Genomic DNA, 12,200 nt, shown 5'->3' on the forward strand with positions numbered 1-12,200 from the left:
TTGACAGCACATTGTGCCTTGTCAATGATCAAAAAGCTGATAGTGTGCCTTGACCATTTTAGTGCCTTGCCAGTGTGCCGCGAGATGAAAAAGGTTGAAAATCTCTGCTCTAATCAGTGCCACCTGGTTATGTTAGCTCCTATTTTGTGGCTCTAAGCTCAGGAAGGAAGGAAGTCTACCAGATCTGATCTGACACTGAGCAAAGACTTTTCATACAGGGCTGCTGGCAGATGAAGCACTTCTAAAACGTTGGATTCTAGAAGCAAAGGCAGCACCATGAATGTGCGCAGGTTTGAAAATGTGCCCACAGAAACCTGAACTGCCCTTCACTGCCCAACTCAGCCAGCAGAAGTCCGTCGCAGAATGCAAACCCCAATCCTGTTGCTTACCATCAATCTTTTTGAAATAGTTTATTCCCTTCTAAGATCAGTGATTTGATGTGCATTGACGTGGAACACAAAGATCTTTCTACTTAAGGTTTAAAACATGCAAAGGACTCACACCCTCAGGATCTGTTTTGTCCATTTGTCTTTGCGTCCTCAAGTATTTTTTCCTCTGGTGCTGTGACTGCCTAGAAGCCACCATAATTGGGATTTAGGTGTAAACAATACTTCCTGATAAAAGTATTTGGATGATCTTGTGCAATTCTCAGCTTTCCCCCCCCCCCTATATCTTTGGGTGTATGGGGCTAAAAAACCCTTCACTTTAGATAATGTAGGCAAGATCTGAACATCCTCTGAGGCACAAGTTTAAAGCTTCTGTGAGACAGAGTTGGACAGCTGACACCCTCAGCTCTCATAACTGCAGAGCAGGCGGGATTAGACCAGTGATCTGAAGAGAGATGTGTCCAAAAAGGACCTTGAGATAACGCAGCCAAAGAGCTCTGCAGTAGCTGCCTGCAAGCGTCCAATGTCCTTACTGGCAAAAAGATACTGTACGATTCTGGCCACTCAATAACAAGAAGCGCATTTTTTGTCTCCGATTTTTCAGATACTTTTATCCTCCTCAGAAGTCTCAGTGATAGCAGCAGTTGGAGATGTCATTTTGGTTTGGGTTGGACTTGTGCCACTGAGCTAATGAAACTTTTAGTTGGAGGAGGTTCATCAGATGTGCTGGGCTTTCAAGCTGAAATGGTTGCCACATGGGAAGGAATTTTCTCAGTTGCTTGATTGTGTGGTTCATATATGCCTTTTGCTTTCCAGAGCTGTGCAGGACACATGGACTTGAGCTGTGAGGATGTGTTTTAACTAAATGTATTGCCTTGTATTTACCTCAGCGTGCCTCATCAGCAGCCATATTGTGACAGTGGAAATGGTGTCCACAGTTGTAATAGGTTCTGAGCAACAGCCCAGTCCTCCATAGAACTGGGTTGTGTCACCTCTTCTGCACTAGGTTCTCTATGTGAATCTGAACACACAGATACATGGGTTGTATGCAAAGGAAGTCCATCCTTCCAGGTCCTCTTGAATTGAATGGAACTTCAGTAGGCATGACTAACTTGCCTCCTTGGTTTCAATTGTGCTAGGTCAAGATTTACTTTTTTTGAGTACCACCAATGAGGAATGTACAGCTTTGTGTACAAATGATCCTTCCTCAAGGCAGAGGGTTGGCCTATGTGGCCTTCAGCCTTTTACCAAACCTGTCCTTTTATGAAAAGCTTCCCATTTTGCATGTCTTTATTTTCACATCAGCCTCTCTTATTTGTCTTCCTTAAGGTATTCTACTGATCTTGGCACTGACAGAAGAAGTAGCGTTTGCTGTTCAGGCACCGCCTCCCAGCTTGGCATCACCTCTGGGCCTCCTGACAGACAGCATCAACACTATCTCAGCTATGGGGACGACACCTCAACAGAAAGGCCGCCGCATGTCTAAACTTTCAACCACAGCTACTCTTGCAAGCTTTCGTCTCACAAGTTCAGTCACGACATTTTCTCCTGCGATGGACCAGGAGACACCAACCAGCAGCCATCTTGTTGGCATCAAGGAACCGTATCACTTATACAACCAGAGCGCTTTGTTTTCTGGAAAGACTCGCCCAAAGGGGAACGTATTTCAGATTGTCAAAGGCGGCTTCACAGAATTTGCAGACCCTTATCTAAAGACAGAGCTGCATTCTCCTCCCACCTTGAGGAACTGGTCTCCAAGCCAGCCATTGCAGCCTCAGCCTTCAAGTCACAGCAATGATCATAGCACTGTGCTGGTCAGTACAACAGTCACTTCTCTCCACAGCGAAACCTTGGAAAGCCTTAACACAGCTGTGAAGGGGAGTTCATTGGAACAGGTCACGCAGGAAATGGATATCACAACCTCAGTCACCGGCCCATCAACTGCTCCTGAAATAGTGACAGTGCCTTTTAAACCTCCACACTATGGCATATGGGATATTCCGGGCAAAAACAACTCATGGGTAGCCTCAAGGCAGAGTACAGACCAGATACCATTTTTTGCCAGCCCTGGGACTGCGACAACAGCATCAGCGCTAGGTCATTCTAACCAACCAGGTGTGGACACTGGTGTTCCATTACACGTAACGGGAAATCCTAATGGAACATCTAGTACGATGCATCCCTCTGGGGATGATGCCAACTTCCCAAGCAGCACACTCTCCACGGAACCCTCCACGTGGCTGCCAAGTTCCACTTCCACAGCCACGGGAAATTTCCTAAACAGACTAGTACCTGCTGGGACCCGGAAGCCTGGCCACCCAGGGAACATTTCTCATGTCACAGAGGGGGACAAGCCCCAACACAGGGCGACCATTTGTCTCAGCAAAGTGGATATAGCATGGATCATTTTGGCCATCAGCGTACCTATATCCTCGTGCTGTAAGTTGACTGTCTCTTTTTGCCTTCCTGCGATAAGTTATGTTAGATACGCATGATCAGGGTAACTGTCAGAGCTGGGAGAAATCCTGTCCAGGCACCTGCACACTTAAAGCTAGAGGTTTTATTTGTTTTTATGAGCTCAGGTAACTCACACCCAAGTGTATTTTCATATTATTGGGTTTTCCAGTGCTGATACTGTTTTGCAGGTGATTTGGTGCCCTCTTCTGCAGCATTTCTTTCTTTATTTTTATGTAGGGAAAACATATGCCACTTTTTGTCCTCGAAGGGACTGTCAAAGTAGCTTTGCAAGTGCAATGCTTCTGGAATTTGAAGGGAAACTATAATTGAGAGATGAGCAAATGCAAGAGTTTGGCTATGGGGGACCGTAGTTACATGATTGTCAGAGCCCCTGTATTGGATTGGCCCACAGCCCTTTTCATATATGAATCCCTTGAGAAGAGAACATGCATAGAGAAAAGCCTACTTATGACCTAAACTGCTGCAGTGTTTCCCCTACATATGTGTTCCTTACTAAGCTCATTGAAGTCTGAAAGGGCTCATGTGACATCACTGTGACAACACTGTCGGGTGCACCATTGTCTCTTTTCAACCTGATCATACCTGGGATATGATTCTTTTGATTCCTGGGATACCAAGAGAATCTTACAACAAAATGTTGCAATATGCACATCCTCCTGTGCGTCCCTCCGGATTCACTAAGGTTTACTTCAGAGTAAGCGTGCTGTGGATCACACTGTAAGGTTGCAGGGACTGGGTGGGAATAGTAAAGAAGCAGCCTTACCCCCCCCCCCGGGGTATGTGTGCACACATGCGTGCATTTCTCTTTGTTCAAATTGTTGCATTTTGTTTCCTCTCTCTGTCTACAAACTATACATGTCGTTTCACAAAGTCAACCGTAAAGTGCAGTTCAAAATCTTGCTGGTGAAAACATTGACAGTGAAATGTAAGTACCCTCCACCCAGCAGGAAGTGATGCCTTTCTGATCCAATCAACTGTTGGGCTACCCTGGAAGCAAAGCATTTTGGGGCTTTTTTGCCCCTTTGGCTGTCTTTTGTAAATTTCAAACCTCTGGAGTTCAGTGAATACCTAGAAACTTTCATCTTCTTTATGGGTGATCCCATTTTGACTACATTCCCATTTTGATTACATTACTATAAGTGTGGGGATGATCAGGGATATGATCAGGCAACTGTAGAACTCGAGAGAGAGAGAGAGATGCCTTAGAAGAGTCGCATCACTATATCACTAGCCTTCTGCAGTATTTTGCCTCCAGAAACCATCACCAATCTGGAAAATCCTTTAATAGCCTGCAAGAGGATAATCAGTGGTGGTTCAGGGAAGGGTGGGGGGGGCAAAAACCTCAGGTGCTACGCCTGTGGGCTTTGTTCGGGCAGTACCACCACGTTGCCACCTCTGCCTACCCTCCAGAGCTATTCTTTGGGCCGGTGAAGCCCTGCACTGCATCCCTGGGCTCTTTGAAAGCATTCTGAAGGCTCTGCAGCACCTTAAACAGTTCTCCAGAACCCTCGGAAGGATTTTGGAGAGCTCCGGAACGTTGTGCAAGGTTCTGTACAGCTGGGTAAGTCTCCTCTGAGGGACAGTGTGTTGGGGGGGGGGCGGCATATTGCAGTCCTGTGCTGCAGGGTGGCACAGGGGCCAGGTCTGCAACTGGGGATAATTCTTTCTTCATCCACCCTCTGATTTCCAGTATGTCATCGCCTCTGTTCCCACCATCAGTATCATCATACTCTTGAGTCTCCATCTATCTCCTGTTCTAATAAGGGGAAAAGAACACTGGTTGAATTAGTTTTTCCTGGTGGTCCTACAAACACTGTCAGGTATAATTAATTTGCTGTTCTTCTGATGGATATTACTTCAATGGAGTTAATTAAGGCCAGTGTTTGTCCATCAAGGGAGATTAAAGGATTTGGTTGCAGAGATACTGGAGTACTGAAATTTCAAGTCTCCAGCACCAAGATGATTAGCCTGACAATTCTGGAAAAATCTACTGGGACTTCTGCATCCATCTGCAATATGCTGCAGCAGAACAGCAATTAGAGATTGCATCCTGTTCCCAGCCTGGTTACAACCTAGGATGTGTGGTCAAAAAAAAAAAAAATGGAAAAGTGCTTATGGCGACTGCTCTGCAGACCTGGTCTGTCGAGATGACTGAACTTACAATGTCACAAGTTTATGTGAGATAGTGGTCAATAATTCAAGTATGTGGGATCAGAACTTTGATCTGCCCTTTTCAAAACTTAAGTCTATAACGCAGAAATGGGGGCAGCCAGAAAGTGTGAAATGGTTGCAAAAGCAGCATGAAGGGTAAATGTATTCATATTAAGTGATTTTAAAAATTGCTCTTTGCGGATCAGTTACACTGTAAGGTGGCCTAGCTTTCCCTCTGATATTTCACTGGAGGTATTACTTGTCACATGCATCTGCTACTTGAAGGCTACCAGTGTTCCAGCCATTGTATTTCCATCAGTGTTGCACATTAATGCTCTCACGGTCTCCCCCCAAAAAGCAGCAGCCACCGTACAGGCAGGCGCAATGCCAGAGGGAGGGGGAAAGGCAAGAATTTGGGATGGTGTGAGAGATATAGGTTTTTTATTTATACCACAAAGTGATTACTGGTTTGATAGGTGCCGTTTGAAAGAGCTCATTCTGGGGCATATGAAAATGCACTTCTTCAGTTTCTCTGGTGGTAGAACGTGGAATTGAATGCAGTGGCTAAAATGAAATGCCAGACCAATTTTTAAAAATATTAATAAGTCTGCGCCTGGTGAGCCTGGGAAAGTATTCTGTTAAACAGGACAAAATGCTCCTCCCAGGGAGACTTTCTAGAGGAGGGTCATCTTTCAAACCAGACACATACAGGCATCCCCCTTATCCACAGGGGATATGTTCCTAGGCCCCCAGGGCAGATAGTGAAACCACAGATGAAATGTATGAGATGAAACTGTATCTTCCTTTGCAGCCTGTTATAGAATGCTAGAAGAGGAACGTGAGAAGCAACTGCCCAGAATTCTGGAGAAAGGAGCCAATGTTTCAGTGCTACTGCAACCACAATGCAACCCCAAGGTAAGGGAACAAATGTTCCCTTATCTAGAGGAGGCCTCCTTGATTGCTCCTCCATTACAGGATGCAGTACATGCCCCATTGGCATGGCTGCATCAGCACGGGGAAGTTGGATAGGATTGGGTCCAAAGAGAACACTAACAAGAAGCTTCCTGCTTGCATTCTGACTGTTCTAGTTGACTGCTTCTTGTATTCGTCTTCTAGCATTCTATAATGGGCAATAAAGGAGGAGCCAGGAATGTTCGACACCATAGTAAAAGAAAATAGATAAGTAATGGATGCATGGAGGGCAGAAAATGGCGGATAAGTTAATCTGTAGATATGGGCGGATGTAGTCATCTCCAGCAAACTGCCCATAACTCTTGCACAGGAAGGATTATTTTAGGAAGCTGAGAAGATATGATATGACCCTAAGGCTGCAATCTTACTCTCTTGGGAGTAAGCCCCATTGAACACAATGGGACTTACATTTAAGTAGACTTGCATAGGCCTTTGCTGGAGGTCTGCCTAACAAGGACCAGATTTTAAGTCCTTTCTTCCATAAAAACATTTATCATGATAGAATTTGATCATAATGCCACAAGTTCCTGGAGAGAGTTCCATGCATGTTGCACATCTAAAGGTTTTACCAGAGTGGGGCATCCATGTGACTTCCTTGTGAATTACTCCCCAAGACAAGAACAATCCATGAGGCCGGCCAGCCTCCATTCGTGGAAGAGTCGACCACAAGCGCATTGTATGAATTATGACCACTTTTGCAAATGTATGTATGCCAGGAGCCATCTTGTGGATATGACAAGTTTTGTCTGAACCAGCTCAGCCTATTGCTTAATTAACATAGGAGGAGACTCCTTTGTATTCAGAGCATTCACATGAGCATCCATCAAGCTCGGATGGGGAAGAACTAACTGCCTGTTCTAACAAAGAACTGTGAGCGTGCCAACTACTTTGAGCAGCTACACTTCACATCTTAGAGCAGGTTCAGTAAAAGTCCTGTCTGATCTGGAGCTCCTTTTCACATCAGAGCTCTTCAGCCACACTTACAACAAATTGCTGGATTGAGGCAATCATCTGTAGTCATTTTTTCTCATTCCATGGGACTGACAAAGCAGATATAGCTCACTCTTTTTTTTAATAATAGGAATTGCTGATAGTAGCAAACTACAAACAGGTGGTAGCCTGGGTGAAATGTACAATTTTTTATTTCCCTTTCCCTGTGCTGAATCATTTAAAAAGCTGTCTGAGTGCAGTGCCAAAAGCAGAGTGGTTTGGAAAAATGAAGTCAGCTTGGGCTTGAGTGGCAGATATGAATAACCATTCTTAGACTGCCCTTGCAATGTGAACAACTAAAAGGATTTAAGCTTTGCTTTTGTGAGCTAGGCACTAAATGGAATTGGGGGAAGGGGCCAAGACATAGAGAAGGAGCACTGTTTTTGCATGGAGAAGGTCTCTGGTTGAGTTGCTGGTATCTTTGGGTAAAGCTGGGTAAGACTCTGTCTGAAATTCTGCAGTGCTGCTATTAGTCACAATGTAGACCAGTGGTTCCCAATGTAGACCAGTGGTTCCTACAGGGGAGTTGGGAACCCACTAAGTGTTTGCATGGGTGGGGAGGGGGACAACAACAGCACTGCAGGAATTATGGTGCTGCTGCTTCCAAAGGGCTTTTTCACTTACACAGTTTGTGAATGTGGCACAGGGTCAAGCTTTCAAAAGCGGAGGGAGCAGAGTCGATAATTCCATTGGGTTAGTACTAGGCCCTTGTGAGTCCAAGGCACAATCTTTGGATCCCAGCTTCAGTTCATTGGTGTTTCAGTGCTTGAAAACCTGCTTGAACATATAGGAATTTTATCTTTCCTGAGGCAGCCCACTGGCCCATCTTGGTTGGCATTGCCCAGCATTCCAGGTAACAGTACTGACTAACCAGCCTGCCCTGGAGGTGCAAACGATTGATGCTGCAACCTTCTAAATGCAAAGCCCATGCTCTCCCAATGAATTACAGTCTGTCCTTGTTGCTCATGCAGTGGGACAAAAGACATCCATGTGTATATTATAGTCAATGGTATTCCCACAATACCAGCTCTCCCAAAAGCGACTTTCTGACTCCAGTTAGTTAGAGAGACGTCACTGTGATACGTATTCCTCAAGTCAACCACTGAGCTGTCCTATTTTCTATTGCCCAGAAAAGCTTACGCACTCTTTCTCAAGAGTGAAACCCTGCCTTCCCACTTATAATGCTGACAGCTGAATGCTGTACAAGACTGGTATCCCGCATGGTGCCAGGTCAGGATACAAATATGATGATCACAATCATAGTGTAATTGTTCCCGGACTCTCCTTATGTTCTGCCCTGCTCTCCCATCATCATCATCACCTCTCCAGTTGAAAGGCATACATTATGCACTAAATTTGATATATAAACATCCAGCCCGACACGTCACTTTTCTTGTCATAATAATGCAAAATAAACAACTCGCTTTCCTTGATGGACAAATGGAGTTGCAACTCACTTGTTCCGCTTTGCCACCAGGGAATGCAGTTTTCTTTTTCTCACAAAGTGTGCAGCTTTATATCAGCGAAACCAAGCAGCTGGTATGATCTCTCTGCAGCAGAGCACTGAACAGATACACTGCCTAGTGTCGGGCGACTGCTGCCACCTTCAGGACGCAGGGCAAACAGGAACACAATCTGTGTCTTTCCATGATGCAATGTGACGCATGTTTGTTACTTGCCTTAATGTTTGATTTTTAAAATCAAGAGGTTGGTTCACATCAGAATGTCCCGGCACTGAAAGAACTTCTTCTATAATGGAACAGCAGCTGAAACATATGAGAGCCAGGATGGTGTAGTGCAGCCATTTTCAACCACTGTGCCATGGCACACTGGTGTGCCGTGAGTGGTCCACAGGTGTGCCACAGGAATTTGAGGGAAGGTCATTTATTAGTAGGGCTAATAGGGATGTGAGGCCCCCACTGGCAGCATGGTGTGCCTTGCTGTCAAAAACCTGATGGTGTGCCTTGACAATTTTGATGCCTTGTCAGTGTGCTGTTCAATGAAAAAGGTTGAAAATCCCTGGTGTAGTGCTTCAGGGGTTTGATATCAACCTGGAAGATCCAGATCCAGATTCGAATCCCCTCTCAGCTATGAAGCTTCCTGGGTGACCTTGAGCAGGGTCAGTTCAATTGGATCTGCTTCCTGATGCCGCTACACCAGGGGTGCTCAATAGGTGGATCGCTATCTACCAGTAGATCGCGAGGCAAAATGAGTAGATCACAGAGTGCCGAACCCCTCCTTCAGGTGCCTCTGGGAGGAAACGCCAGGAGTAAGGCCCATTGTACTCAATGGGGCTTACTCTCAGGTAAGTGTGGCTAGGATTGCAGCCTCACAGCCTAATCCTAGGCATGTCTAGTCAGGAGTAAGTCCTGTTATACTCAGTGAGGCTCAAGGTACACCAACATACATTGTAAACATAAATGTTATATGTTATGATGGCGCGAACATTGTAAAAAAAACTCTGGTAGATCTCCAGGCCTTGCTGGGTTTCAAAGTAGCTCTCGAGCCAAAAAAGTGTGAGCACCCCTGCGCTACACCCTCTAACCCAGAAAGAAGGAAAAACAGGGCCTAATCCTATCCAACTTTCCAGCACTATGTCCTGCATTGAGGAGGCACTCACAGAGGCCTTCACAAGGTAAGGGTGTTCTCTTACCATAGGGCTGCATTGCAGCTGCATCGGCAGTAGCAGGTTGGATAGGATTGGACCCATAGTCACTTACTTCTTCCTGCATCATCCTTTTTGACAAAACAGGAAGTGCTGGTCATGCTGCAAATTTGCAGTGTGCCCTGCATTTTCTGTCTTGTTTAATGACACTGCAAGGAAGGAGCAAGGTGAGTAAATAGGGCTGCATTTATAGTCTGTATGTGTGTTTTCTGGGTATGGGCAGTGACAGTCTGCTTCCCTACACACTCATCTCACCCATTTCTTGAATTGTCTCTTGTTTAAACATAAATTGATTGCATGAGGAAGGAGCGAGGTCAGTGGGTAGGGAGGCAGATGATAAAGGCAAGCAGGAAGTGGATTAATGTGGCTGTGGAATTTATCTGTGGAACCCCTTGCCACAGGATGTGATAATGGATGGCACCTGGCCTAGATGTCTTTAAAAGGGGATTGGACAGTATCATGGAGGAAAAGGATACAAGTCATGATGGGTGTATGTAACTTCCTGGTTTTAGTAAGAGGCTATCTCTAAATGCCAGGTGCAAAGAAGTGGTAAAAGGATACAGGTATCTTGTTGACTTGTGTGCTCCCTGAGGCATCTGCTGGGCTACTGTGAGATATAGGAAACTGGACTAAATGGACCTTTGGGCTGATCCAGCAGGGCTCTTCTTACGTTGGCTCCATCTGCAGCAGGCTGGAGAGAGGCAATGGCAAACCCAGGATGAAGGGCACCCAAAGGGAGCTGCTCTACCTGCCACTCAACACGAGCTGTGTTGTTCGTTTCACAGATGGGCCAATCCTGTACAGGAGCATCTGGGAGTGTGGTTGAATCTCTGACTGCACCACAACAGCTTGAAAGGACAACCTGTGCTTGTCAAATGGATTAGAGCCCAAGTTTGCCACCAGCACTGAACACTGGGGTGAGCCCAGCAAAGGAGATGTTCCTTCATGCTAGGACAGTCACAAATGCTTTGTGAAAGTCTTCTCAGCATGGTAAGGGAGGAAGCTGCCTTACGCTGAGTCAGGCCTTTGGGCCATCTAGCTCAGTATTGTTGTCACTGACTGGCAGCAGCTTTCCAGTGTTCCAGACAGGAATTTATCTCTTTCCTACCTGAAGGTGCCAGAGATTTGGACCTGGGACATTCACTTTGTGAGCAATGTGCTCTACCACTGAGTTATGGCTTCTCATCATCTTGGATTGTAAAGTAGAATATTCTGTTAAATAAATTTTGTGCTCCCTCCCTCTCCCCAGATATGGGAACTAGCAACATGACCAACTGTGAGTACTCAGAATGCCAGTAGGCTGAGCTGGAGTTCCCATTCCACTGAGGCTGCAATCCTATCCTCACATTCATGGGAGTAAGCCCAATTGACTATTATGGGACTTACTTCTGAGTCGACATGCATAGGATTGTGCTCTAACTCTTCTACAGCTATCCTTACATTATCTGGATATCTCTGTGGATATTCCGCTCCTTGCCCTGATGTCTTTTTTTTAAAAAAAAACATTCACACTGAGAATAATTTTCTCCATTTGCTCATCCAATTCCAGGGACATGATGGCTGTATATCTCCTTGAAGGGAGATTTAAAATGTGACTGTTCTTTCCATTGAAAGAAAGGGGAGGAGGGAACATGGTGCTCTTGGTAGACACCAGGTGGGATCAAATGAACAAGACAAGGCCAGCTCACCCATGAGGCAGTTGCCTTGGGCAGCAGATTGACTGTAAGCACCTACCTCCATCCACCCATGTGCCATCACAGCTCCTTTTGCACTCTTTACAGAGGAAAAAGAAGAGTCCATTTCTACCCTCTTTTCTCCACTTCGTCTTCACCCTCTACTTTCTAGTTTAAGGAGCTGGAGGAGCAGAGGCTGGTCCGTCACCAGATCAGGAGCAAGTTGTTTTTGGTATGCCACCTCAGCCACCAAGAAATCTTGGACCGGTCCTGGAACCAGGGCAATATGTATGACTGCCACTTTGTGTCTGAGCAAATACAGGCAGAGGGAGGCATGGGTCTGTAGCATGGTGTTGAACAGCGGGCTCCTATATCCATAACGCATGAGAATGAATTTTCAGGAAACCAAAGCATGCACCATGTCAGGTTCTTCTGGGACCCAAGAAAAGTCAGAGAAGTCTGATCATTTGATTGACCAGTCTGAATAGTAACTAGTGAAGCCACCCAGAATCTTTCATTACTCTCAGACCAGAGCTAGTTTCTGTGGCATATGCATGAGTCTCGACTAAAACCCAAGTTAGGTCTGCTGTAGATCCTGGCATGTTAGAGCTACTATCATGAAAAACATAGAAAAAACATAGCATGTGCTAAACATGGCACTCTGGTGGTGAGATAGCTCAAGTGTGCTGCAGCTGCCCTCAAGGAATTTGGGTTCTCTGAGGCTCTGAAGGTTCTCCACCATCCCAGGCAAAGCATGAGAATGACTGAGTCGTAAAAAGCCACATCAAGCAAAGCATATTTTTAGCCTGATCGTTAAAATGTGGTCTGGTAAAGTTTGACCATCCAAGACATGAGGGAATTGTTCCGCAATCTGTTTGGTTTCAA

The 12,200-nt window shown here is 45.6% G+C and overlaps 1 protein-coding gene across 1 annotated transcript in view; it reads left to right on the forward strand.

Annotated features, from left to right (window-relative positions):
- TMEM108 (transmembrane protein 108) overlaps positions 1–12,200 on the forward strand; it is a 40,570-nt gene that overhangs the window by 17,601 nt on the left and 10,769 nt on the right. The window contains exon 2 of the mRNA XM_066629172.1: positions 1,716–2,825. Coding sequence (XP_066485269.1) covers positions 1,716–2,825 — 1,110 coding nt within the window. The remainder of the gene's footprint in view (positions 1–1,715; positions 2,826–12,200) is intronic.

The sequence above is a fragment of the Tiliqua scincoides genome, chromosome 5 (genome assembly GCF_035046505.1).
Source record: "Tiliqua scincoides isolate rTilSci1 chromosome 5, rTilSci1.hap2, whole genome shotgun sequence".
Taxonomy (NCBI): Eukaryota; Metazoa; Chordata; class Lepidosauria; order Squamata; family Scincidae; genus Tiliqua; species Tiliqua scincoides.